Below are 27,288 nucleotides of genomic sequence, written 5' to 3' on the forward strand. Positions count from 1 at the left end.
TCTTGTCCATTTCCAGTCAACAGGATGAGGAAGGGGGCAAAACAGCTTTGAGAGATGTTCCAAGACCGTGTGGGAACAGTATATCCTCATCTGAAAGATGAGTCTCTCCTCATCTGAAAAGGTTGGACAGAACCGTCAGCAGAAACAACATCTCAGTTGGACGCAAAACAGAGAGGCTGTCAGAATAGAAGATATTGAGGTTCTGGCATTGTGGCATTATCTTACGTCACTTATCTCACATCCCATTCTGCACAATTCTAGATTTTTCCACTGGAAAATCACTAGAATCAATGTACAAACTGTTCAACTCAAAAGCACAGTGTTCTGGTTAATGATGCTTAGATGATTGGATATTATATATGTGTTCCTATAGAGAGATTCTGATGGAGCATTAGCGTGTTCTAGCCCTACATCTCTCAGACAAGACATACTGCATGTTGGCATGCACATTTCCGTGAGCGGGTGTGTGAGCAATAGATAGACTTTGAGGGAACACAAAGAAAAACAGGGTGGGGGAAGGGATTTACAGCAATGCACAGATGAGCATTGAAGACCCACCCTCCGCTCAGTCACACACACACAAACACACACACACACAAACAGTCCCCTCTTGCACACACAAACACACACAAACAGTCCCCTCTTGCACACACACACACACACACACATATACATGCAAATATTTCAAATGCAATGCGTCCTCTGCTTGTGTGCTTTGATCTCTGGTCTGTATGGTTCCCAACAGGCGTGATCCCCCCTCCTTCCTGGTGTGGTGTTGCTGGGGGCTTCCTCATGATGACCCGTCCTGCCTCCACAGTGTTTGAGGGGCCTCTCCTTCTCACCACCACACAGCTCCAGGAAGAAGAGCTCTTTGTTCTCCGAGGGAAGGAAGCTCCTCTTCCTCCGGTCGGGAGGACTGGCGCGGGTTTTCTCATTAGGCTCGAGATTTCATCTCTCCCAGTTTCATGTTTGCAAATTTCATTTCTACCTATCTTATTTCTGTCAGTTTCAGATCTCACGACGTCAGGCATCGGTTTAGGAGCTCCTCCACACTTTGTATTGCCATTCTCTGCCTCTCTTTGGTCTCTACCAGTAGAGTCAGTGCAGTGGTGGGTTCTAACAGGATTAGAGTCAGTGCAGTGGCAGGTTGTAAAAGTATTAGAGTCAGTGGAGTGGAAGGTTCTTACAATATAAGAGTCAGTGCAGTGGTAGGTTCTAACAGTATTAGAGTCAGTAGAGTGACAGGTTCTAACACTATTAGAGTCAGTAGAGTGACAGGTTCTAACAGTATTAGAGTCAGTAGAGTGGCAGGTTCTAACAGTATTAGAGTCAGTAGAGTGGCAGGTTCTAACAGTATTAGAGTCAGTAGAGTGGCAGGTTCTAACAGTATTAGAGTCAGTAGAGTGGCAGGTTCTACCAGTATTAGAGTCAGTGCAGGTGATGTTTGGTGTGGCTCTTCAGAACCCCAGATTGAGAGGGATCCATCTGATCAGTGCCCCATCTTCCACACCATCCGTGGACATACAGGGTGTGTTTTTATACTGCCTTCTTGCGGTCCTCTAAACGGCAATTATCATTCTTGCCGCTGATTAGGGTCAAAACAGACAGAAAAGAGGCGAGCCAACATCTGAATAATTTTGAAAAATGTCTTCTCTTTGGTGGTTTGAATGCAGTGTGTAATTATATAGAGCTGAATAAAGGCCCATTCAAACCGTTCCTCTGGGTCAATAGTTTAGACGAAATGTGCGCCTGAATTACATGGCAAGCGCTTATCTCATCTCAAAAGAGCTTAATAATATTCTCCTGATAACGATTACCATTGGTTGGACACTCATTTTTGAATAATCACAGCTAGATTCCACTGTCTCCACACACAACCTCAACTATTTAATTCGAAACATCACAGCTTTGCTGCCTTTCTATACAATATATACATCCCTTGAGTCTTATAAAGAGCCTGAATGATACATTACACTATATGTACATACCGAAGAATACAAATGAAAACCAAATTGGCCAAGCGGACTGGGTAATCTGGCCTTGTGGTCGCTTTCAAGTCTGAAGCAGGGCCTTGTAGGACCTGAACACTGTCGGTCTGTGCTAAGGAAAAAGAGGTAAGTGGTCAAAGTCCTCTGTGCTAGCGCCCCCTACAGTCATAGCACTGTGCAGTCCAGTGTTACTGCTTGTTTTGACCGGTCACACTCGCAGTGAATGACATAACAGGGGAAGGAGGAAGGGGAGGAAGGAAAGAAAGAAACGGAAGGGAAGTAGAAAATGATCCCCCCCCCCCAAAAAAAAGCAGGGACACAGACAAGAGAGATGTTGTGTGGCGAGAAAGAGGACAGGAAGGGGGGTGGGGGTGGGGGACCGTGGGGCTGTTCTCATTTCATGTTGCTCTCTATCCAGTCTTTGAAGTTGGCTATGTGTGTGTACACAGTGAAGAGGTCCGGGTCACACTCTCCCTGGTCATACCCAAAGCTCACCAGCCCCAGGAGTCTCCAGCCCCCCCGCCCCTCCTCCCGCCCCCCGGTGCTGCCGAGAGAGGGGTCCTGATGGTGGCCGGGGTCGACGGAGGGCGTGGGGAGGATGAGGATGCCCCCGGTGTCCGCGGGGCAGATGTTCGACGGGCTGTAGTCCGGCTTCTGGCGGCCGCAGAGCATGTTGTCCGTGACGCTGACCGGCACGCCGTTACGAGCATACTGCTGCTCACAGGGCACCACGTCTGCCAGGTGCACCACGCCCACCCTGGCCTGCTCCTCAGCCCCGATACGGGGGTCCGGCGTGGGGGCCCAGCCCGTCACCAGACCCTGCCTGGAGATCACCTCTCCCCCCTGGGTGTCGGGTAGGCAGAGGGGCAGCACACGCTCCCCGATGCGAGCCTTGTCCAGCAGCTTGATGACGGCCAGGTCCGAGTCCAGGATCAGAGGGTCGTAGTTCGGGTGGACGGAGATGGACGCCACCTGGTGGAGAAGAGGTGAGAGGGTGAGATGAAGAGAGATGAGCGAGGCCAGCTGGAGGAAGAGAAGAGTTTGTGGGATTGTGTGAGAGGGACAGTGAGAGAGAGTGAGAGAAAGGGAGGAAGAGAGAGAAAGAGAGGGAGGGGGAGCGAGAACTGGAAAGAGAGTGTGGGAGAGAGAGAGAAAGAGGGTGGCAGAGAGAGATCCTGTGCCAACAGAAGGATGGAATATTCATACTCTGTTTAACAACTCTGTTTGTCTTGTTACCTGGCAACATGATGACTCACACACAGAACACTGGCTTCATTTGAATGTCTGAACAGTCTGAGATGTTACACACAAACTGATGAACCCTAAAAAAACACAGCTGTTAAATATTTTCAATTTTCAATCGAATCGAAAGTGAACGATTTCAGCATTGAATGGAAGAAAACAAAACACTTCCAACAAGTGAGATCTGCTGACTTTTCCTCTGTCAAAACGATCAGTTTCAATCAAATCTGTGATTGAGCAAACCTGTCCAGCAGCAAATTACTGTAACTCGAAACTAAATTCCTTCCCCTTCCCATGTCAGACACACAGAATAAACCGCTAATTCAAACACTGTTACTTCCAAGTGACGGGTCCAGCAGGACCTGGTCTTGGTGACTCACCCTGAGGTGCTGCAAGCCCTTGGTCTCCCTGGCATCACTGCGGTAGTTCTTTCCCATCACCACCTTCAACTTGGCTGCATCCAGAGGGTACAGCTTTCCCAGCTCGGTCACGCAGTGGGCCGCCACCACCACGCTGCGCTGGTTCACCAGGGAGCCGCTGCACACCAGCTGCCAGTCAGAGGCCTCGTCCTCGGCCCCGCTCCGGGCCCCTCCACCCCCACCTCCGGACCCCTTCTTCAGTGACCCCGTCAGGCCGGCGGTCTTGTCCACCTTGGGCGGGGCTCCCGGTGCGTTGGAGGAGCGTCGGTAGATGGCGGCCATCCAGGGCCACTGGGCCCCATCCGGCTTCTGGGAATCAAAGGTCGGGTGCTTTCCACACACTAGGAGAAGGAGGGGATGAAATGAGAGGAAGACCGGAAGAAAGACAGAGAGAAAGAGAGAGAGAGACAGGGAGAGAGAGAGAGAGAGAGAGAGAGAGAGAGAGAGAGAGAGAGAGAGAGAGAGAGAGAGAGAGAGAGAGAAGAGAGAGAGAGAGAGAGAGAGAGAGAGAGAGTTGGTGGTGGAAAATCAAGGGTTGGCAGGGACAAGTTGGGAGTAGGGTGGGCAGGGAAAGAAAAACGTTAAAAAGTTCATTAGAATGATGTTGCGGGATGGTTATTCTCTCGGTGTATGTTTGAGGGGTGAATTCCGAGGGCCTTCTTCAGAAACCTGGCAACAGCCCTCTGGCGCCCTCACCTGGTGAGCAGGAGACATGACGCCCACTCCACTTGCCGGTCTTGAGGCAAGTGCGCCGTGCGCTTCCAGAGTGGTGGTAGAATGGAGAGGCACACTCGTACTCTATGTGTGTGTAAAGGTGGTGGAAGCCTTGGGGAAGCTGGGATAGCACTGGAGGACCTTTCGTGGGACCAGGAGACTGGGCCTGCTTTCCCAGTCTTGAGGAGTAGAGCTTGTGTACGGGAGTCTTCCTAACAGGGGAGAGAACAGACGACGAAGGATGTCTTTATAAGCAATCAACTGCCACATATTGAACTGATCATCATTCTCATTTGGACTGAGTAGTCTTTCAGGGTTGGAGAAAGAAAACACAGTTGGTCTGACATTCTAAAGTGGCTGTCAAAGTGATATAGTATGGGGTTTGGAGCTCTAGAAGGGAATTTCTAATGTTTGCTTTCAAATATTCCAATATTTTATGAGATGGTGGTGATCTAGGGCAGTAAGTCATTTCATAATGAATGTTTTTTTTTGATATATGATTGGTGACAGCATACTTAAATAACCGTGCACAGTACTAATGGAGGGATGATATACGCTTCTGTCTGGCAGTTTTATGTTCCTGATGAAGATGCGTCTGCGTGCTTGGTAACTGGATCTCCAGCAGTGCTCGTTATACCTACCGTGATGGAGCCTGAGGAGAGAGGACTCGCTGTCTCACCAGCTCTGAAACCTTTGGCTCTCGACAGGCTGCACAAACACACACACAAACACACACAGTGCCTATTAACACCTACAGTCAGACAGCTGTTCTGATAATGGTTAGGGAAATGACAGGCTGGAGGGGTAAAAAAACAAACTGGCAGGGGCGATACACTCTTCCCTCCTTACGGAATTAGGATGAGCAGAAAACACAAACACATGCACGATCACACGCGCGCACACATCCTGAGACACACAAACACACACACTCACACACTTGACCTACCTCTCACACAGAGGGGTTGGGCTCCACTCCACGTGCCGTTGGGTTGGCATGTTCGGCGTGTATCGCTGCTGAGGGCGTAGGAATGGTTACAGAAGAACTGCACGGTCTCTGGCACCAACCCCGGCACCAGCTCCTGGTAACCATGGTAGAGGCGGGGGAGTGGAGGACAGTCCTTATCTGAAGGAAGGGGCGGACAGAGAGAGACAGAAAGATAGAGAGACAGAGAGAGAGAGAGAGAGAGAGAGAGAGAGAGAGAGAGAGAGAGAGAGAGAGAGAGAGAGAGAGAGAGAGAGAGAGAGAGAGAGAGAGAGAGAGAGAGAGAGAGAAAGAAAGAGAGAAAGAGAGAAAAGGAGAGAGTTGAAAGAGAGAAAGATGGAGAGAGAGAGAGAGTGCAAAGAAGAAGGAAAGGTCAGTTTATTGCTGCTTGGCTTTCAGCAGCCAGCGCGAGGATAGGTCTTCCGTCTCACCACTGAAGCTCTGGTTCTCCGCTTTCTCCTCCTCGGACTTCTCTTTGGTCTTGACGTCGGCTTCTTCCACCACCACGTCCTCAACGGGTTGGGCCCTGTTGCTGTCCGCGGTGTCTTTCCCTGTTGTCCTCTCTGTGGGCTTGGCGAGGTCCTGACCTACCGCCCTGTAGGGCGTGTAATGACTTGTGTTGCTCCTCGGGGGAAGCGCGGTCTCCTCGATCAGGGAGTTGGTCTCTGTGATGTTGCCGGAACTTTCGACGTCATTCGTGTCCAACGGCTTGGTGATGTTATCGGCGTACGTGATCTCAGACGTTTCCCAGTACCTCTCGAATGTGTCCCCCCTCTGTTTGGTGTCGTTGGGGCCTATCTGATCGGGGCGTGCGCTCTCGTCTGTCTGCTCCCCTTTCCTCTCCCGCTCCCCTTGACCCTTGTCCCTGGACACCACTATTTCGGTGACGTCTGTGGTTATCTCCTGATCCGCATCTCTTCCTGTCTCTGGTTCTGGAGTCTCGTGTTCTTCTGCGGGGGTCTCTGGGGGAAGCTTGCCCTCCGTGTCTTTCCTCTCCACTGCGTTCAGGCTGTCGTCCGTTTCGGTTTCGTCCACTCTGCCGGGTCTGTCTGGTTCCTCCTCACCCCCACCCTCTCTGTCCCGGCCTCCCCCTGGGGCTCTCTCCAGACTGGTATCTATGTATTTATCCTCGCCGTCTGCTGTGGTGCTGTTTCTGTGGCCTGACCCTGGGTCTGTACGGCCCACGCTTCCCTCACCCGACGTTCTGTTCCCTCCCTCCTTTTCTTCGGTGTGGTGTCCTGGGTCTTTGTCAGAGCCTGTTTCTGGAACTTTCTCTTTGTCCTTTTCTGTGCCTTTTCCTTTGTCTTTGTCAGGCTCAGCGAGTGTGTTATTGACTGAAAGGAGAAGAAATGTGAAGAAATTCAGAGTGCCGCTGAATGGAAACAATAGATACAGTATAATCAACTCAGACCAGTTAGTGATGAGTCATTATAGTGTGGCTCATTATGCTAATCTAGTCTGTTCAGTTGTCACCCTTTTCACTAAGGCTGAGATCTTTTCACGACATTCCCACAATGTGCTTTTCTCAGAAACTCCACTTCCAAGCATCCCATGCCAGAGGGGTCCTACCTTTAACACAAGTGGGTGGAGTCCCGCTCCATGTGTTGTTGTGCAGGCATGTTCTCTGAGGGGTTCCTGTCAGCTTGTAGGGTCGGTAGCACAGGTACTGCAGGGCGATGAGAACGTCGTTGGGCCCATAAACCAGGAAGTGGTCCCCGTGTGCTGGCTTGGCTGGGATAGCACAAAACTTCACTGTGGGCACTGGACCACAGAGACAGATACGTTACAGTCTGTTATAAATACCTACTAGATGTACTGCCCAGTCTACAGCTAGACTGTCCATGGGCTATGTATATCTGGTAAACAGCATGCAGAGGAGGTACGGAACAGTTGTAGAAGTTAGACTTCTTGTGTGTGATGTTATGTGATCAAATCAACCAATCGGTGGTCATCGTCTGATCTCTCCTCTGGTCTCTCCTCTTATCTCTAATCTCGCCTCTGATCTCCAATCTCTTGGATCTCTCTTCGGATCCCTCCCATGATCTTTGATCTCTCCCCTAATCTCGGTGGTCTCCTCTGATTCCACGTCTCTCCCCGGGCGTCTCACCGCAGTTTGGGGCGGGGGCGCTCCAGGTGCCGTCGGCAAGGCACACGGCGCTCCGAATGCCCCGGAGGTCGTACCCGGGGTCACAGCGGAACACCACGCGAGCCCCCGAGTGATGGAACACCCCCTCGGTGGACCCGTGGGTGGGCACAGGGGGCCGGCGGCATCCCACCACTGAGGACACAAACACACACACACACACACACACACACACATACACATACACCTCATGATGTGTTTAGTCAGATGGCTGAGTGGTGAGGGAGTCGGGCTAGTAATCTGAAGGTTTCCGAAGGGTTGCTTCAGGTTGCTGAAGGTTGTTCGATTCCCAGCCGTGCCAAATGACGTTGTGTCCTTGTCCAAGGCACTTCACCCTACTTGCTTCGGGGGGAATGTCCCTGTACTTACTGTAAGTCGCTCTGGATAAGAGCGTCTGCTAAATGACTAAATGTAAATGTAATGTAAATATAAACGTTTACGAGCCGTCTTCAACCAGCATGTTACTAATTAACCGTTACCAGTAAATAGTTCACGCCGTCCAAAAACACCATTCTGCTCGTGTTCTTCCTCTACTGTACACCAGCTCACCACAGCTCCCCAGAAGAAGACCACACAGCTCGAGCAGACAGGAGCTAGTCCATCCTTCCTCGGCTCACCACTACCTCAGGGCTCTCAGACATGTTCACAGCTCATTATCCCTCAGCATAATGGCCTCTTTAGAAAGCCTTCACCATTATTTACTTCTTATTGCCTCATTGATAAGTAATTTCACCTGCACTGGAAAAAGTGTGAACTCCATAAAAGGCGATGTTAACACATGGCCTGTAACTGAGGAAGAAATAGAAAAGACCCAATAAAAAAACAGCCAGTTTTAGTCAAACTGTTCAATTTTCCACTGTAATAAAAGTTGTTTTTATGATGTGGGTAGTTGGAAACTTGGGCCTGGGACTGGTACTGAGAGGAATGGAATAGCATGTGTGTAATTGTTCAGACAATGTCCAACTGTGAGACACAGGCTGCAATTCACAAATCACACAGCATGCCAGCCATCGGAATTGGATCACATCTACAGTAAGGAGAGGAGCAATACACACAACCAGCATATGGTGGAATACTACAGACTATTATATGATTCTTCTTCTTTATTTCTAATGCACACACACACACACAGACACACACACACCCACACACACACTCAAAGTAAGGATGCAGAGCTGTACAGGGTGAAGCCCCAGCCTCTCTCTCTCTCTCTCTCTCTCTCTCTCTCTCTCTCTCTCTCTCTCTCTCTCTCTCTCTCTCTCTCTCTCTCACACTCTTTGGCTGTGGTTCAGATAACTGAACCTCCTTCAAGGGACCCCTCCCTACAACCACTGTCTCTGCTTTCCTCCAACCTTTCCACCTTTCCATCGCACACAGGGACGGGGAATTCTCTTGGATATTCCAGAGGTGGAAAATGTAACTTTGCTCGACCTCTGTGAGTCATATGGAAAACAATGAGTGGACTTTCCCAGGAGCTGATGGCCATTGTCTCACCCCTTTCCTCCCCCTGTCTGTCTGTCTGTCTGCCTGTCTGCCTGGCTGTCTGCCTGTCTGCCTGTCTATGTTTCGGACCTTCTGTTTGTCAGTCTGTCTATGTTTCTGTGTGTCTGTCTGCCTGCCTGTCTGTATGCACCCTTGTCCTATACTTTTCCCCACTTGCCTCGCTACACTCCAGGGCGAGTCGGATTTAGGAATTATTTAGGAATGCTAACAGAGGATGTTATGAGTAATGAAGCTAATTAACTTATCATTACCGCCTGCCAACACCTTTGGTACTTAGTAGATGCATATTCTGCAGTACCTTGTGTTTGTACTATATCAGGGTGCAAAGAGAACTTGGAACCAATACATTATGTTGGCATATTCTGAAATTCTGAGAATAGGTCGTAACTTGAGTTTACTTATACAGTAAATGATAGATAAATGATAGCAGACATAAAAAGCAACTGATGCCAAGTATTTTGTACCATTTCCTTGACTGGCCAAGGGTAAGGTTGGGTAATAGTGTGCACTTGTGTTCCTAATGAGACATTAGTCTGATCCTGAATCTAGCTACGCAACCAAGCAGCTGAGGGCTCCTTTCAGGAAGACAGATGACTGTACAGAGTGTACAGAATGAAATTCCTGCTTTTTATGAGCACCTCAATTCAGTGGAAAAGCTGGCCGGAATTACAGAGCCAGGTTTTGTTTCTGCAGTCGTTTTATAGACTTAGATATAGCCCTGAAAATAAGACGGCACATGCTCATTTTGCCAGCTTGTTTTTGCAGAGGCCCCGGGGAGGTGTAGCGGCCACGAAAACACAGGCCCCCGGCCAGACGTCCCTAAATAAAAGACCTTGCGGCGGAGATGAGGACAGAGGTCACTCCAGCCTCGCAGTTCTCTCCTGGAGCTTACCAGGCCCCCCTCCCTCTCCCCTTTTCCCCTCCCGCCCCCACGCCCGCTCCAGGGAGGTCGCTGGCAGGGTGTGGGTGGCAGGTGACAACCCAAATAAAGTGGTGGGGTGGAGTGGCAGGACAGGGTCGGGGTCTCCTGTATGGAGCCCAAGAGAGTCCACTTAAGAGCTTAGAAATTCAGAACGTTCTCTAGAACACTGAAAAGTAGGCCTATTTATCCAATTTTCGATGACCTCATCCCACCCCTGATAATCCTCTCTTTCCTTCTGTATACCTTACATTTTATTTCCCTCTCTTCTCCATCCCCAACTCTCCCTCTCTCTCCTTCATAACCACTTACTCACTCCATCAGTCTGTCTCTCCACAGTTTTTACAGTCCGAACATAAAGTGGAACCGGGAGGTGTGATTTCATGAAGTCATGAAACTGTCAGATAGCTATTTTGATTTATCCTCCATCTGTCCACATTGGAAACGTGTCTACCTCAGCATCTGAACAGTTTTGGCCGGTCATGGCGATGACCAGTGGGATTGGCAGCTGCTGAGAAGCCCGGCCAAACCACAGATCTCTCCCCGGAGACAGTGGCTCACTCAGCTACAGGACTCTGAGGAGTCAACAACAGGCAAGCCTGGGTGGAGGGGTGGAGGGGAGCACAGTACTGTACTGACTGTACGAGCTGTGGAATCATGATGCACTAGTTGAGTTACAAAATCCTCTTTTGTGTCCATGTGAGGCCGAGTGTCACAGCAGACTAGGAGGACTGTCTCTCTACTAACCGCAGAAATACACTTTGTTGGCTTTCATTAAAGACACGGAAAACAGACCAACTCTTGTTGCTTTCCCCTGGAAGAGGAAAGAGGCTGCACAGTTTAGCATTTTTCCTCCTCCACGTCCTGCCGACTAATATAGCAACCAATTAGCTTTTCATAATTGTCTGGTAATTAGAGGTGAGGAGCTTCACAGTGGGTCTTGTGTTGCAGGAGTACTGTAATGGGACTGTAATGATACTGTAGGAGTACTGTGGTACTGTAATGTTACTGCAAGGGAACTGTAGGGGTTCTGCAGGAGTATTGTAGAGTTACTGTAGGGGTACTGTCAGGGTACTGTTATGGTGTTATAACTCACCATTCTCACACCTCCTCCCGGTGTAGCCAGACAGACAGGCACAGTGGAAGGAGTAAGATGTGTCCAGGATACAAGTACCATCGTGTACGCATGGCGACGAGCTGCAAGCTGCAGACCAGAGGAAAAAAGAAGAAATATCAGACACAGGGGAAAATTCCTAACCTCGCTAACCTCACGACAGCTGCCAAAACACATGCTGTAACCTCACTACAGCTTATGCATCACTTGTGTATCAAACTGATGAATGAAAGCGATGAAAATAAACAGTTTCTCTTCAGCTGTAAGTACTATTTGATTGGACGAAGTGGTTAGTCTAGAGAAAGTAAAAAGGCTGCTGTTTGCTTCAGTGTTATTGCGCTCAGATACCCTGCAGTACCTGAGCTCTCCTGGAAGGTGGCGAAGAAGCCGTCAAAGTTCTTGTAGCCGTCTGACACAAACAGGACATGCAGCGAGTTCCCGGAGCTCTGGATAGGAGCAGGCCTGTTGTTCCCACAGAATCGACCAATCACACGCGAGTTGATGCTGTCTCCATCCCGGACCTCCACGTAGTCATAGCGACAGGAGTGGTCAAACTCCAGACTCAGCATCATGAACCTGAGGACCAGGATGCAGCAGTGTCACGTGACGTGTCACATGATACAAACAAAGCAACCTTGAGAAGCCCCGGTTGAAAGTACTATAACGGGCCGGGTATCAAAAGACACACAACCGATTTGAAAGTACTGAAGTACTGAGAGCAGGATGTGGAGTCGTGGTGTGCTTTCCACACCAGGCTTAAACTCGGAAACTTGGATTTCTCACTCAGTGAAAGCCTGGGAACACACTTGACGAAGTATCTGTCATAACATTTTTAAAGGTAATTATTTACAGTAGCCATTTGGAACTTTTTGCTTACATAAAAGACAGCCATTTGTGTTAGTCTATTCCATTTTGTCATCTGTCTCTATCGTTCAGACAAACATGTTTTTATATCGGTGGTAGACCTGATTTTTCCATATCAAACCCATTTACAGAGTTCTGGTCTCTAGACTAATGTGGTGTCAACATGATGTAACCTGGCTGTGCGTGTTATTTCCCAAGCTGACTGTGAATGTTGAATGTTGTCAGGACTCCTGGTAGGTGTGTGTGTTTCCAGAGACCCAGGGTTTATTTGATTCGCTGCACTGGCTGGCACCCTCACCCCTGGCATGATTACACTACCCAGCTGGCAGGCCGCTAACGACACCAAATCAAGCCATAGTTTAGTGTTGATGGCATTTAACACGATTCAGTTCTCTTTAATGGAGGTGAGAGTTGTTTATGTCCTGAAGTTTTTATATTCTGTTTGTGTGTGTGTTTGTGTGTGTGTGCATGTATGTGTGTGTTATTGTCATTTATTTTGAAAGCAATCAGAGCCCTTATAAAAGAAATCAAGGTATTCATCTGAAATCGTAGCTACAGTACATCTAAGACTGGTCATGGGTAACATGCACCTAATTGATACTGCATGGGGCTAATGGAACAATTACACTCTACATTACAACAAGGTCATTAGTAACACTGGTCAAGAAAGGGAACATATTTTATCATTATTCTTAACATGTGTGAAAGTGTTGAGTTCACACAAGTCAAGCAATAGAAAACAGATGATAATATCAAGCCATGTTTCAACCGAAACAATCTACCTTTGTTGACCTCCCGAACCCTCAACTTTTGGAGTCTAAATTTTGCAGTTATCCCTCATTCTTGTTATTGTATTCGTCTTTTTGTTGGAAACTCCAATGAGTTTCCATCAAATACTAAAAACACTTCTGAGTATTATGACGTGTCACTAAACACTACCGCAATTTACCGTAAACTATTCTGAATCATCTATGCCAATAAATGTCTCAACACATTCCTCCTCATTAGTGTCTGCCAGCCAAATAGCTGTGTAGAACAACGCTAATGACCCATCTTGGTTTTGATTGAAGGTGGTTTATGATGTATCTATGCTGTACACACACACAGTGCCAAGTCAAATCTTACAAATGGGTAAACTGTTTTCGTGCCCTCCTCTGTGGGAATTCTGACAGGGATTAATCTATGCTGGGTCATCTCGAAAACGAAAGGTCGGGAGTGGCTTTGGGGCCTGTTTTAATGAGAACTGGAGTGGGATAAGTGGTGAGAGACACTTATTCAAATATATCTTTTTAATTAACGAGCAGTGTGGTTTGGTGGGCGGGGGAGGAGTAGAAGAGTAGTTGCCAGATGGATCCCACAGAAAGACAGCCAACAGACATGGATATGTTCGAGCGTGTGTGAGTAAGCTTCTTCACAGCAAAACAAAGAGGAGAAAAAGAATCTCACTTGGCTCTCATCGTCGTTGCCAGACTTGACATCTTTGGCTGGAGATACGAAAGGAAAACGTCTGTACAACTTCATATATCTTAGCATTGGAGAGATACCCAGACCTCTGCTTCTTTAAAGTTCTCTCTGGTCACAGGGGGGTTGAGACTTAATGTGAGCAGTGGGTTGCCTGAACTAGAGAGGTAGTGAGTAGTAGGCAGTTGCGTGTGTTGTTGGTGTAACCCAGTGAGTGTGTTGTGTGTGAGCAGAGAGAATCATCGTAATACGTATAAAGAATAGGGACACTGCCAAACTAATAAATACAAAACTGCCATGCCAGTAGGCCTTCAATGTAAGATGCCAAAACTAATAAGTTTCCATTAGTCCACTGACAGACAACACGGCACAGCAACATGAAACTAAGGGAAAGGCACGATTTCAGTTACTGTTTCTGCAGCGGGCAAGTTGTAAAGGACATTAAAGCGAAATTAAACCTTATTTCTTCACTTTAGGAGGTGATTCATCAATCTGTTTCTATCTATAAGTCTGTGATGTCGTTCTGTGACTCCAAACTGGGCTGGGAAGGTGCTTTTCAGCTGCACTTGCAGACTAATTTGTCATCCAAGAACGGACTTGGACAGGCTGCCTATAGCGGTCATGGTTATGAAGTTTAACGTGGAGCTTTATTTGAAAGGAAAAATCGTCATTATTATTTTGTTCTATTGTATCTGTTCATGTCAACACACCAACCCAGAACAGCATTCACACTGTGACTTTCTATCATTAAAACAGCACTCATAGAAACGCTTGCTTGTAAATACAAAATAAATATAGAAATCAGCAAAGGCGTCTACATAATGAAGTATTAAAGGAACGTAAAGTGGAACGCAAGATGAGAAGTGGTTTCCAAACTGTGGTCTAGACTGTCCTTGGTCCAGCCATTCTTTCACAGAAACGAGAGGCTGAAAGAGAAGTTTGTTTAGATCGGGTCAGCTATTAATAACTGTTACAGATGGACACTAAATGTACCCGTCTGCTCCTTTCATGTCAGAGGAAAGTATGAGAATATGACCGAACATTGTTGAAGGGTTTTTTTTTTTTCTCTTGCAGCAACGTGACGCTAAAAGCATTCGCACAGACTTCAAAGTATTTCCATGTCTCCTAGAGCTCTTCCGATCTACCGTTGCATGGTCTTTGTTAGCAGAGCAAAGTCAGTCAGGGTCCTACATGAAGGTTTTGTCTCTGGGTTTTGTCTGAAGTTCAGTAAAGGTGTTTTTAATGTCACTATGCAACTGCGGTATGGGTCACAGAGCACCATAAGAAGCACTATGAAGAGGTTCTGACAGGTTCTGACTGCCCACCTGAATTCAATGGTGAAGAGTTGGTCTACCTGTATGGTCCACTCACAGCGAGCATTGGTGGGGTAGCTTTCCAGAACCAGGTGACCCTGGCGCTTACGAAGGACTCCTCCACATTCTACAAACACACGCACACACACACACACACAGATGAAAGTGCTTGAGAGCATTGATTTGAAACAGATGTTTTCACTACAGTTTGTTGCCACTTGTTCTGCTGTGCTGTGTAATTACATTTGAGTTGCCAAAGCAGTTACACAAAAATAGTTTGCAAGGCCTCGGGTCATTTTCATCATCACTACCTGCTAACTGATGAAAACTCTTATCTCATGCCCAAAACACTCTCATTTGCATATTACAAAAGCATCCAGACATATCATCAAACTGTATTGTGAAAATCAAGTCAAGTATTTTGTAAGTTGCAGTATTGTGATTCAACTACCAGTTAGAAAAGCCTAGGAGGTATTTTGTTTAGGTGATTTGTTGTGTGCCACACAAGATTTGCATTTAGAAGCAAGTATTGTATACGGATTTAGGGTGGAGGGAGGGAATAGGGTAGAAGGGGGTTGAGATGTGCAGGGGGGACAGGATGAAGATGTGCTTGGAGATATATGGGAGGATAAGGGAGGAGGGGGGAGGATGAGGGGAGGAGGGTGGAGGAGGGGGGTGGAGGGGGGAGAAGGGGGGAAGAGGGGTTCACTCACTTAGGCAGTCCCCCCCGGTCCAGCCAGGTCGACATTCAGCACAATACTTCCCACTGACAAAGAAGTTATCTCTGGGGCCCCAGGTCCCATTGTTACAGCTCTTACAGTTCTCAAATATGCTGCAACCTGAGAGAGGAAGAGAGAGGAAGAGAGAGGAAGAGAGAGGAAGAGAGAGGAAGAGAGAGGAAGAGAGAGGAAGAGAGAGGAAGAGAAGCATGTGGAACATAATTGGGGTCACACCATACATTCAGACTTGATTCTTTCAGTCACTGAGTTTGACTGGTACCCCCCCCCTCCCTACACACACACACACACACACTGTCACCGCTCAAGTGTTTCCCTTGTCGTGCGTGTAGCCCCTCTACCTCTACACTACCTGGTAAAGTCATCAGGCTCCCCCTCCACCAGAGTAGAATAGCATAAACACATTTATGCTTCCTGAAATAGAAATGCACGGGAACCCCACCCCACCAGCCCCCACATGCCCCTCCCCCTCCCCCTGAAGGCCTGGAGTTCTGGGGCTACTATGGGTTTTCACTTTGGCCTAAGTGCTCGTCACTGGAGCCAGACATCCTGAGGCCGGTGAAGAGATCCATGAACCCCACAGCATGCATCTGGGTACACATCCCATGACCAGTCCACGCAGCATCTACCTGGGGTTTCTCATTGCGATTTATGAGAAAAAGGTATTTTAAAAGAACATACTTCAGAGCTGTACTGTAAAAACACATGTCCAGGAATGCATTTGATGAGGAACACCGGCTGTTCTGTTCAGCGATAAAATGAAAACATGCAAGTGTCCAGCTGTTTGGGAAAAACAACGTTTAATGTGCACCGCGATGTAAGGATGTGTATCTATGTTGGTGCATATACATTGGTTTCTTGTGCATGCAGGTGTCTGGGAGTGTGTGTGTGTGTCTGTGTGTGTGTTTAGGTGTGTCGTACACATGTGCAGACATAAAAGACACCCTACACACACACAGATCATCTCATGAATCAAGGCTCCAGCCGCTGTTCCTAACTCTGGTGTTTCAGTGAAGTCGTGCCAACGAGGGGAAGAGGAGACAGGTAAAGTCAAACAGAAACACAGCATAGTGTGAAAGATGTTTCACTGACTTCTAGAAAGATCCTCCGTAAGAGGGACACGGTCTGGCTGATGGATGGCAGATATCTGTGATAGGAAATGCATTAGGCCCGACAGCAGCGCTGCCTGGGCGCATGATGAAGAACTGCAGTGGTACCTGGGTGTATGATGCAGGGGTCACACTCGTTGATGGCGTTGCGACAGCAAGGCACGGCGTAGCCCACCGGGGTCCCCTGGAAGGGGCACTTGCAGCGGATCACGTCGTACTCACAGCAGCCCCGACACATGACGTTCCACTCCGGACCAGGACAGTGGTTATACAGGTACCTGTAGTCTGGACAGAGATGCTTGGATATCAGCACTGAGGAGGAAACGACAGCTCCTTCCCAAATCTTTGCGAGTGTTGCCCTTTGGCGGTACCAGAATGAAAGTCTCTGTGGTTCACAACTCAACATGTTCTGAGCATAATGGGGCGCTTGGTTTGTACAGATATCTACTTGTTAAAATTGGATCAAAGTCTACTACAGCACTCAGATTGTTGTTACTGTTGATGTGCTATGAATCTTTAAATTCCCCCAAAGCTGAAGTAAGGGAAAGTGTTTAAGGAGCCTTGAAGTAGATGAAGCTCAAAACGTGCTATCACTAACGTACACTAACACATTTTGATTCGTTTTTGCTTGACTCTGGGCATGAACCGAGGTTCGGAAAATGTGCTTGTTGCTTAACACCAGTAAAACAGGCTCGTAGTTCATTAGTCAAGTGCACGTTTTACCCCCACTGTTTGAAACAGTACCCTGTGGACCTCCTCAGTCTCTCTACGACCGTTTGACCTAACGAGAGGCCTGTCCCGGTAACAGACGCGGTCGGGATGAGGTGAAGACGCTGATTACAAACACAGCTGCAGTGGAGGAAGAGCTCAGAATGGAGGGTGATTATTTGTCAGCCTGGGGATTAGAGTGGTCGTGGTATCCGTAAAAGGATATGAGCCAATGGGCTGAAAGACTGCGGGGGACAGCTTGTCTGTTTTTCACAGTGTGTTTATAATCCGTCTGTGCTATGTGCGTCTTCAACCCACCCTGTGGTAGCTGACCTGGCTGGGCAAGCTCTGAGTGCTGTGACTGTGCCATATGGTCCGACTTGGTGTGGAGACATCTCCTCATCCGCCCCTTCATTCCCCAGCTGGGTTTCTTCACATTCCATTACATCAGACATCATTAACGGAGCGACAGAGAAAAAAAAAAAAAAACGTAACGCCCAGGTCACGGTGGCGGAAAATGACCCCGGTCACGCCAAATGAGTCAGGTCATGAATCGTGGAGGGTACACGCGAATGATGAGTCGCTACATCCACACGTCTTCTGGGTTGTTAAAGTCCGTGCTTCATAAATTCTGGGAGGGGGGAATTCGCTGGACAAGGGTGATTTGAGGAGCTCTCAGATGTGGAGGTTTGGATTATGTAATGGTGGAGTTGAAAGCTGCAGCTGCGAGAGGTGGAAAATCTTCTGAGGTGGATATGGAAGGAGGCTTCACGGAGAGGCAGCAGCACACGGATGGTTGGCACAGTGTCGACTCTGAACGCCCCTCTCTCCTCTCCAAGCATTCTACGCATTCTCTTCCTCTGCCGCTCCAAGGATAACAAGCCTCCTTCCTCTCTCTCTTTCTTTCTTGGTCTCCTCTCTCACTTCCAGACCCACATTTTATATTTTATACTTTGCCGTGTGCACCTTCCTGCCATAGGGAATTCCTTGTTTGTGAAAACGTACTTGGCGAACAAAAGCTGATTCAGATTCTGTTTCTGGTTATTCTGTCTCTGTCTGTATTTGCCTCTCTCTCTCACTCTGGGAAATCTAAGTCTTATTCCATGCAGGGTGGAGTTGAAGGTCATCTAGCGATGGTTGTTATTGCTACGGCCCAAAGTCATATTTCTGTGCAACACTGTTCTCCATGGCAACTGCTCCATCTGAGGTTTTTAGATCGCCCACACCCAACTTGCACGCACACGCACACACACACACACACATACACACACACACAGTGTACACACAGACACACACAACAAAATACGCACTCTATTGGGGGACAGCTGATTTACTGCAGTTGTCATGATGAATGTATGTTTGTGGACAGTCAGCTGGACGATGAGTTGAGCTGTGCAGATGTCCTGGAATGTTATTAGACCCCCTCCTCTCTCCCCCCCCCCACACACACACCAAAGATCCCCCCCACCTCACTGGGGCTCCAACATTAATGAAGTCCTGTTTCATGTCTTCCCCTTCGGTGGCTGTCTGGGTTTCTGCTGAGCAGCCACTCCGCCATTGAAGGCCACTCAGGACTGGCGGAGAGACTTCCAGATGAATCACCCCGGATATTCATTATGTGACGGCCCCTGTCAAACTGATGGGTGCTGTGTAAGGACAGCTTTCGACCAGAACACATGTTGCGCAATGTTATGCTTGTGAAACTTGCAGCAGTTTGGTTTGTTTTAGCTCCGGCCTGTTTTCTCAGCTGATTTACAGCAACAGCGTGTGGGTTTGCCTGGTATTCATCCACGGTACACATCAAGCGACTGCACTGGAATGGGAGGCCCTGGTCACACATTACTGTCGTCATCAGCCTAAGCTCTGGGTTACACCAAACATGAGGGCTATTGTTCTTGGACAGTAATGGCCCGGCCTGCACGCTGCTCGGCTGATACACCCTCACAGAGACCTCTCAGTGGGTGTGCGTGGTCAGAGCAGATGCGACCCTGTGCCCTCGTCCACCTCCTTGTTTACTCCCCCCGGTGGCTCGCGGTGCTGTTTGCTCTGAGTTGCAAATCTGGACTTTCCCAGTCGTTTCTATTTTAAATGGGGCATTTTTGTGGATTTCCTCAGACAAAGTGTAAGAACCACAGGCATCGACGGAATGGCCACGTCCAAATGGGTTTGTGTGTGGGTCTCGTGTGTTGTGTGTGTATATATGCATGTTTGTGTGTGTGTTTGTACTTATTTGTGTGTGCGTTTGCGTGAGTCTTCTTGCAGTCGTTACTGACCCAGTGTTGATACACACTCTCCTGTTCATGGGACAGTTTTACTCTCCTCCAACTGAGCCTGGTGTATCCTGGTATTTTCTGTAGTCCAGTAGGGCTGATTTATGGGACTACAAAAAACGAAATGATCGTCAGGTTTTATGAGCTGCTCTGGCAGTGTCATCGGATCGATCAGCGTGTCATATCCGATCTCTCCAGACCCTGGAAGACGTTCCGTCGTCCCAGGGAGTATCGATGAACTGCCCCAGGCATGTTCCCATCTCACTGAACACCTCACCGAACAGCACCTCCAGACAGAAATATGACTCCATCGTTGCGGTATTTTATGTCGAGTCATGTCTGGATGGTATCGTCGACCCCGGGGCGGACAAACAGTCTGTCTCATCCTCGGCTTCCCCCTCAGAGTAAACACGCTGAGTTTACAGGGGCTGAGGCCTGTGGCCAGTTGTTGTATTTTCTCAGAGCGTGACTCAGAGTTGCCCTTCCAGTGCTGGACTGAGAGCATTGTTTATCATTTAAGAATGTGTCTTTATCCCTGACAAGAGCCCACCCTAGCTCCGAGGACTGTTTACCAAGCCTCTGCCGAGTTTACCAAGTTCTCGCTGCACTACTTATGCAAAGCAGTTAGAGACGGCTCAGAGCCAAAACAAACATTCCATAGGCATCCAGGTACACACCTGCAAAGAATATAGATTAGACAGTAGCATAGATTGAGTTTTTTTTACAAGGCCGGTGATTATGGTTGTGAATGCACGTGTGGGTTATTTCCTGTGTTTAACTGTACCTGTGTACTGTATGCGTGTATCTATTTTGAACTCCAGTCCCTCAAGTGTAAATTGTTTCCTTCCGTACACATTTTTGGTGTTCAGTACCTGTAAATGAGGTGTTTGCAGGACAGTGCGTGCCTGAAGGCATAATTGAGAGAGAGCAGGGGATGGGGACCTCTCTCCAGTCCTCGCTCGTCTCCTAACGCGTCTCTTTGGCGTCAGGTATCAATCCAAATACTTCCAGCAACGATGGAACGGAATATCTTTTTCATCAAAGCTTATTTGCTTTCTTTGCTCACGCCTGATTCCCGTGTTGTGTTTCGTGTCTGTGCTCTTTCACGTCTAAATCACGCGTCTAGTCAGCTTGGCATCGGTTGCGCATGCAAACAGACACCTGGCAGATGTCACAACCCTTCGCTATTGTCTCTGCTCTGCATGCAAAACCACACACAGGCCTGACCACAGCCACACAGAGCCTTGCTTAGGCTGACAAGGATCTCGGCCTGAAGGCTAATGACTCCCAACCCCACAATCCAATCTGCTTTGTTGTGAAGGATCCTTGAGGTTGATATATAATGTCTGTGGGGGTTTTCATCCCTACAAACTCACAACCTGTAGAATGCAGTGAGATTGAGATTCTGGCACACAGCGCTGGAAGCACAGTGGTACGGTGCTTGAGTCGGGAAAAAAGGCAAACACATAACTTCTTTTTCCTGGCTATATGCTTGCTGCACGTCTCTCTCTGGGGTTTGTGTGGCCTTTCTGGGATTATGTAATTGGTGTCTGCTTTTTCCATCCCAGATGTTGTGCTCTAAGATGTGCTACGACATGAATGTCAAGAAGTCGGAAAAACACTAATACTAATAATCCAGTTATCTTCAGAGAAGTCTACAAGACTTCCCCCTTCCTCACACACACACACACAGACACACACAAGCAGAGGTTGTTAGCAGTCTTTATTAGTCTAGCTTTGTTGTGCAGCCGCAAGCTGACATCCTAGTTATTGGGTGTGAATCAGAATCAGAATCAGAATGGGATTTATGGGAAACGAAGTCAGTTTATGGGAAACCAGTCAGTGTGAAACCAGTAAAAACACATCTGTCCCTTCTCCAGGGGTTGAAATATCTTCCTGACCTTTTGACCCCTCACATTGATCCCCTTACTAGCTTCACAGTTCTACACCTTTACGAGCTTTTCATCCTACACCAGCCACAGCATCTTCACTGACACATGGTCGACACACTGCAAAATTCACTCTCTAGTACACTTCGACTCTTCAATACCTGACCCACTTCCACACCATACACACACATCCACTGGAATCCAAGACACTTAAAAGATAAGCACTAATGATTCATAGTTGCACCATATCCAGATCTGCTGCATGTGCAGAATGCGATCATCCCAAATCCCAGTATTACTCCTTACCATGCAGCCTGCGGCTGAACCCTGGCCCAGTGCCTGCTCTGGCCGCTTTACTGGCAGTGCCCCTCCCCTGGGGTGTGTTTGGGGGTCAATCTGAAGGTCGCCCTGAAGGATTTTTATTTGTTGTCTATAAAAGATCAACATTGACCCTGGCCAAGGTTCACATCTGTAGAGTTTCTCTGCCTCTCCCCTGCCTTCATGACTGCAGCTGCATATACTGTACTTCTCCACATTACAACCTATTGTCTGAAGTCTCCCTCGTCTCTCTCTCACTCTCTCTCTCTCTCTCTCTCTCTCTTTCTCTGTCTTCCTAACCCTAAATTAGGACCATAACGATGGGTGTATCCATAGTGTTTCCATCAAATGTGTTGAAGTACAGTACACACACCCCATCCAATATATTGAAATACGATGAGAATTTAGACCGTAGAACACTGTTGTTTGAATGACTGCAAATAGCTTTGATATATGATGTTGCTTCTCCCTGCGGATGGCTGTTTGCCTCCAGGAAAACACTGTGATAGATGGACTGTACTGTCGCTATTCTGCAACTCGCCTGTCATCTTTCTTTCTTGCTGTACTCGTGTTCGGAAGTGTTCCGCACCAGTAAAATGACGGGTCACGTCTGCTAGCCAACTAATTGTCTTCCGGTGAACTGATATGACACTGGCTGTGGAAAAGTGCTGGATCTATTGCAGTGTGTGCGTGCATATGTGTGTGGTGGGTGTCTGTCTGTGTGCTTATGCAAGTCTTTCTGTAAATGTATGTGTGTGTGTGTGTGTGTGCGTGTGTGTGTTTTTGCCCATGGCAGCTGTCTGGTATTTTGGGGGCTAAGCGATTTAACGTCGGCGGAACTGGAAACTTCCCCAGGGATTCTGGGTGAACTGCGGGAGTAGCCCTCTGCACACGTATGGAGAGCGAGCCCAAACATAGATCTCCAAGAACAACCCATGCCCCGTCCGAAGCAAACCTCCGCCAGATAGGAAACCACAGTATTCCCAATCTAATTCAAGCCCTTGTCATTTCAGCTGTCCACTGAAATCTAGGTCAAACAGAAGCCTGAATTATGCACATTTGTTTAAGACGGATGGACGGTCGACCCGTGACTGGGCATGTCGTCTTTCAGACCATGCAATACTGTCCCAGTGCTTGCCCGTTAAAGACCCATTTTGTCTTTTGTGAAGCACTCATCCCTGACCTCAGATCTCCTCTCTGATCTTTTTTTCTCTCGCCATCTCTCCTGCTGACTTCCTTCTCTGTTTCCTACTGTTAACAGGCCATTAGCCCAGGATGCACCCAGGGGACCTTCCCTAAATAAGCAAGGACACTTATCACTGACTGGACAGAGGGATGTGTGGGAGAACAGAAGATCGGGGGAACAGGGGAGAGAGGGACAGGAGAGAGAGAGAGCGTGTGTGCACGGGGGAAAGGGAGACAAAGAGAGGGTGGAGAAGAAAGGAGAAAGAATGTTGAGGCAACTTGTTGTTCGACAAAACAGAGAGGTAGAACAAAAGACAGACAGCTCCTTCTGTCTCCCTGTCTCTTTATCTCTCTCTCTTTCTTTCTCTCCCTCTCTCTCGCACACTCATGCACGGATGCACGCGCGCACAACACACATGTCAATACACTTCTACACTGTTGACCTCTTCTCTAGTCCTGGTTCTAGTGTCCTGGTTCTGTTGCCTCTCTTGACTGAACAGTCTAAAGCACATCTATCCCTCTGGACTGCGTCTCAGCTGTGTGCCTCAACCACAGCTGATCATCCGAGCAATTACAAAACAAGCAGAGAGTAAACAATGGCATGCTCATTCGTGGACTTATTGCTAAGCAGCAGGTAATATCTGGTCAAATGCTTATGGGCCAAAAGTAAGGTGACCTCATCATCACCTGCTCCTCATCAAGATGTTTTCCATATTTTGGACTTCAGCTCGCACCACTAATGACGGGGTGTAGTCTACTGTGTGTGTGTCAGTTGTTCTCTTTAAAAGCCTGTGGAGAGAGGGCCAGGGCTCGGATGAGCTCAGAGAGATACTGTACTTGGTAGCCACATCAGCAGCAACTGTCTGATGAACTCACAGCTGACTTCTGTCCTTCAGTGGTCCAAATGGTCACCGGGGACCAATAGACAAATTCCTCAGAGACGAACTCATCCCAGTCAGGACTCAGTCAACAGCCTCACTGCCAAAGACCTTCTAATCACCAACGGTCTCTCTCTCTCTCTCTCTCTCTCTCTCTCTCTCTCTCTCTCTCTCTCTCTCTCTCTCTCTCTCTCTCTCTCTCTCTCTTTCTCCTTCCCCTTTCTCTCTGTCCATGTCAAGGTCTTTGTATATCTGTTTATCTCTTCCTCTCTCTCTCTGCCCCCCTCCCTCTCTCCCTCCCGCCCCTCTCTCTCTCTCTCTCTCCCACTCTGTCCATCTCTCTCCCTCTTCTTCTTTGTCTTTCAAGGAATGTGTGGTTTTGTGAAACATCCTGCAGAAACATCCTGCTCGGAGAACACAACAACAATGAAGTCAAATGCGTGTCTCCTTGGATGTGAAAGCTTTATGTGGAGAGTGAGGAAGAGAGAGCTCGGATGAAGTGTTTGAGACTCCGCTGGAAACACACAGAGTCAACCTGACCCACACAAGAATCAGCAGTATCCTGTAACAGTCCACAGAACAAACCACAACAAACCCTGCTGCTCTCTTCGTCTATCCCTCTCTTTTAAAGAGTCCCTCTCTACATCCCTCTCCTCCGGTCTTCTTTTACAAGCCCCACTGAATGCCTCTGTGCTCTTTACAAGGAAGAGGGATCGAGGGCAGGCAGAGTGCTGATGCTGGCTTTTTGCAGAACAAAGGACACAGACATGGAGAGAGAGAGAGGGAGAGATAGATAAGGAGGGCAGATGAGGAGAAACGGCTGGAGAGGTTCCTCTTACCGTACGGCCAGGCTGCAGCCAGGGGCACTGAGCTGAGGATGAGGAGGGGGATGAAGAGGAGCCAGTCCAGCGCCCCTCGGTTGCGGGTGCCGTGTTTGGGAAGCGTGGGGGTCTCCCCCGTGGGTTTCCCCCGACTTCAGTCCCCGTCCCGCTGAAAGCATGCTTCACTCTGGATCTCTGTTTACCTTCTGAGCACAGCTGGGTTGACATCACCCGCTCTCTTTCTCTTTCTCTCTCTCTCTCTCTCTCTCTCTCTCTCTCTCTCTCTCTCTCTCTCTCTCTCTCTCTCTCTCTCTCTCTCTCTCTCTCTCTTTCTTCCTAGCCCTTCTACCTTCCCTTACTAACTTTCTCTCTCTCTCTCTCTTTCTTTCCTCCTCCCAACCTTAGTTTATTTCGTTCTCCCTCTCTCTCTCTTACCTCTCCCTGTCTCTCTCACTCTCTCTCCCTCTCTCTCTCTCTTTCTCTCTCTCTCTCGCTGAGCTTCAAGTTACAGCCCGGTCTCGTAAGGAACTCCACTCTGTTCTGACTTCTTAAGCTACGCTTCACTCTCCGGTCCGGGAGACGTCACTGCTCTTGAATGAAAGCAGGCTTCCACTGCAGAGCCGGCTTTTAACCCATTATCCCCTTGCACAGCTGTACACACACACATACACACAAACAGACATATAGGCACACAAACACACACAGACACACACATACAGGGTGCACACTGGGTCAATACAGATTGGTGTTCTGTTTTCAGCACATTCACAAATTACATTTTCACATTTTAAAACGTTACCAAAGTGAAGACAAATGGAACTTAGGTGTGTGTGTGTGTGTGTGACCTCCAGGAAACATTTAATAATGTTTATGTGTTCATGTTTCTCTGGTATACTTGGTAAAGAATTGTGAAAAAGTTTTAAAGACCTTTATTGGTAAAAGAAAAAGCATTCGATATATAGACTATGCAGAGTCCCTCTTTGTATAGCAATCAGTCTGCTCTTGTAATCCATTCGGAGTGACTGAGTGATGTCACTTCACTAGTACTCGTTCACACTTCCCCATGTGCTGATGATATTATCAGTGGAATTATGTTTTCTGGTCATTTTGTGCAAGGTAATGTGGTTTTATGTGATACAAGTAAATGAATTGGGGGCCAATTACTGTAAGCTTTTGATTACTGTAATCGAATTTGTGTTCTTTACCCACTGGGACATTAGACTGCATACATGGGTTCAGAGGGAACGCAGTTCAAAAGACTGACAGCCAAGGAATCAAATATCAATGGTTGTTTCTTGAAACAACAAGATTCAGACTTCAAACCATGAGTGCATGTGGGTGTTCATGAGAGAGAGAGAGAGAGAGAGAGAGAGAGAGAGAGAGAGAGAGAGAGAGAGAGAGAGAGAGAGAGAGAGAGAGAGGAGTAGAGAGAGAGAGAGAGAGAGAGAGAGAGAGAGAGAGAGAGAGAGAGAGGAGAGAGAGAGAAAAGGAGAGAGTTGAAAGAGAGAAAGATGGATAGAGAGAGTGCAAAGACGACGGAGAAGGAGAGAGAGAAAGGGGCTCATCTACTGTTCTCTCCACCTTTAGTTTCTGTAGTTTCCCCAGTTGTCTCATGGTTTATAATGAGACCCTCCAGAGCTAATCTGGGCACCTGGCTTTGGGTCTGGACCCCCACACTGAGCCACATCTGCCCTGCAATCTCCAAACCCAGGGGGCACCATCCAATACACACATTTCCAAGTTAGCTCTGCCTCAGAATAGCTCTGCTTGCATCCCCCTGATAATTATAGTTCTGTATAAAATTGACACCACATCCATTAGATTCCACTCCCCACCAGAATTGCAGAACTGATCTCCTCAGTATGTGTGTATTGAGGATTTTAAAAAAAATACAGCTATTTTTTAAGTTGGGCAACGCCCTGAGTCATGTCGTTTTACAACACGTTGGAGACTTTTCACTTTTTAAAGCAATGTCAAAATGTACGCACAGTACTGCAGGCGTACTGTTGGATATATTACAACCAGATATTACTTCATCATTTTATTGTGTCTTGAACTGGCACATACAATTTTCTGAGGTAATACTGTCAAGGGTGGTTGAGTTATTTTCCACGTTACTGGGGGTCATGGGTCGAATAGCCCGAAAGGTTTGCTCGTTTGCAAAATGCTACCGGATGCGTTATTGGCATTTTCAATGTTTCAATCGTCCAACCATCAAACCATCCTCCCACCCGCCCATCCAACCATCCACCCATCCATCCATCTATCCCTGCATCTGACAGCAGAGCAGTAGTAAACGTGTATACCATGGGAGTCAGGTGGCTGAGCGGTTAGGGAATCGGACTGGTAGTAGTTGCAGGTTCGATTCTGGCCGTGCCAATTGACGTTGTGTCCTTGGGCAAGGGCACTTCACCCTACTTGCCTCGGGGGAATGTCCCTGTACTAACTGTAAGTCGCTCTGGATAAGAGCGTCTGCTAAATGACTAAATGTAAATACAACTGTAAAAGCTGCCTGTGGAAGCTGCATAGCAGCGCCATGCAGGCTGCGGTGGGCAGAGGGAGAGAGGAGGAGTGAGGCCTCCTAATCTCACTATAAAGTCTCATTCCTTGGTAAACAGAGGAAGTGTCATAGCAGGGGGCTGAGCGAGTTAATTTCTGTATGAGCTGTTAAAATGCTAACTTGCAGTGAGGGAAACAATCTCATCTTTCAT

General features: G+C 47.9%; 1 protein-coding gene across 2 annotated transcripts; it reads right to left on the minus strand.

Moving 5' to 3' along the window:
* Positions 1-1,654: 1,654 nt before the first annotated feature.
* Positions 1,655-24,981, minus strand: pamr1b (peptidase domain containing associated with muscle regeneration 1b). 2 transcript variants are annotated; one of them, XM_062461963.1, is made up of 14 exons: positions 24,596-24,981; positions 16,617-16,793; positions 15,376-15,501; positions 14,675-14,789; positions 11,383-11,600; positions 11,007-11,114; positions 7,453-7,623; positions 6,915-7,106; positions 5,777-6,679; positions 5,310-5,486; positions 5,005-5,071; positions 4,346-4,575; positions 3,611-3,990; positions 1,655-2,960 (listed from the first exon to the last, which is right to left on the minus strand). In XM_062461963.1, exons 2-14 carry the CDS (start codon positions 16,744-16,746, stop codon positions 2,382-2,384), a joined length of 3,396 nt encoding a protein of 1,131 aa, XP_062317947.1. In that variant the 5' UTR covers positions 16,747-16,793; positions 24,596-24,981; the 3' UTR covers positions 1,655-2,381. The 2 variants fall into 2 exon arrangements, with proteins under 2 accessions (XP_062317947.1, XP_062317948.1); XM_062461964.1 differs by lacking the exon at positions 24,596-24,981 and having other exon boundaries at positions 16,617-16,802.
* Between the last annotated feature and the right edge of the window lie 2,307 nt (positions 24,982-27,288).

The sequence above is a fragment of the Osmerus eperlanus genome, chromosome 5 (assembly GCF_963692335.1).
Source record: "Osmerus eperlanus chromosome 5, fOsmEpe2.1, whole genome shotgun sequence".
NCBI lineage: Eukaryota > Metazoa > Chordata > Actinopteri > Osmeriformes > Osmeridae > Osmerus > Osmerus eperlanus.

Excerpts from the sequence above, each read along its gene's own strand:
- pamr1b (XM_062461963.1), bottom strand. The coding sequence starts at position 16,746 with ATGTGTCGGGGCTGCTGTGAGTACGACGTGATCCGCTGCAAGTGCCCC. Across the intron at positions 14,790-15,375 it reads GACCGGGGGGGACTGCCTAA|AATGTGGAGGAGTCCTTCGT; the intron begins GTGAGTGAACCC and ends GTGTGTTTGTAG. Across the intron at positions 5,072-5,309 it reads CCAACCCCTCTGTGTGAGAG|CCTGTCGAGAGCCAAAGGTT; the intron begins GTAGGTCAAGTG and ends GTGTTTGTGCAG.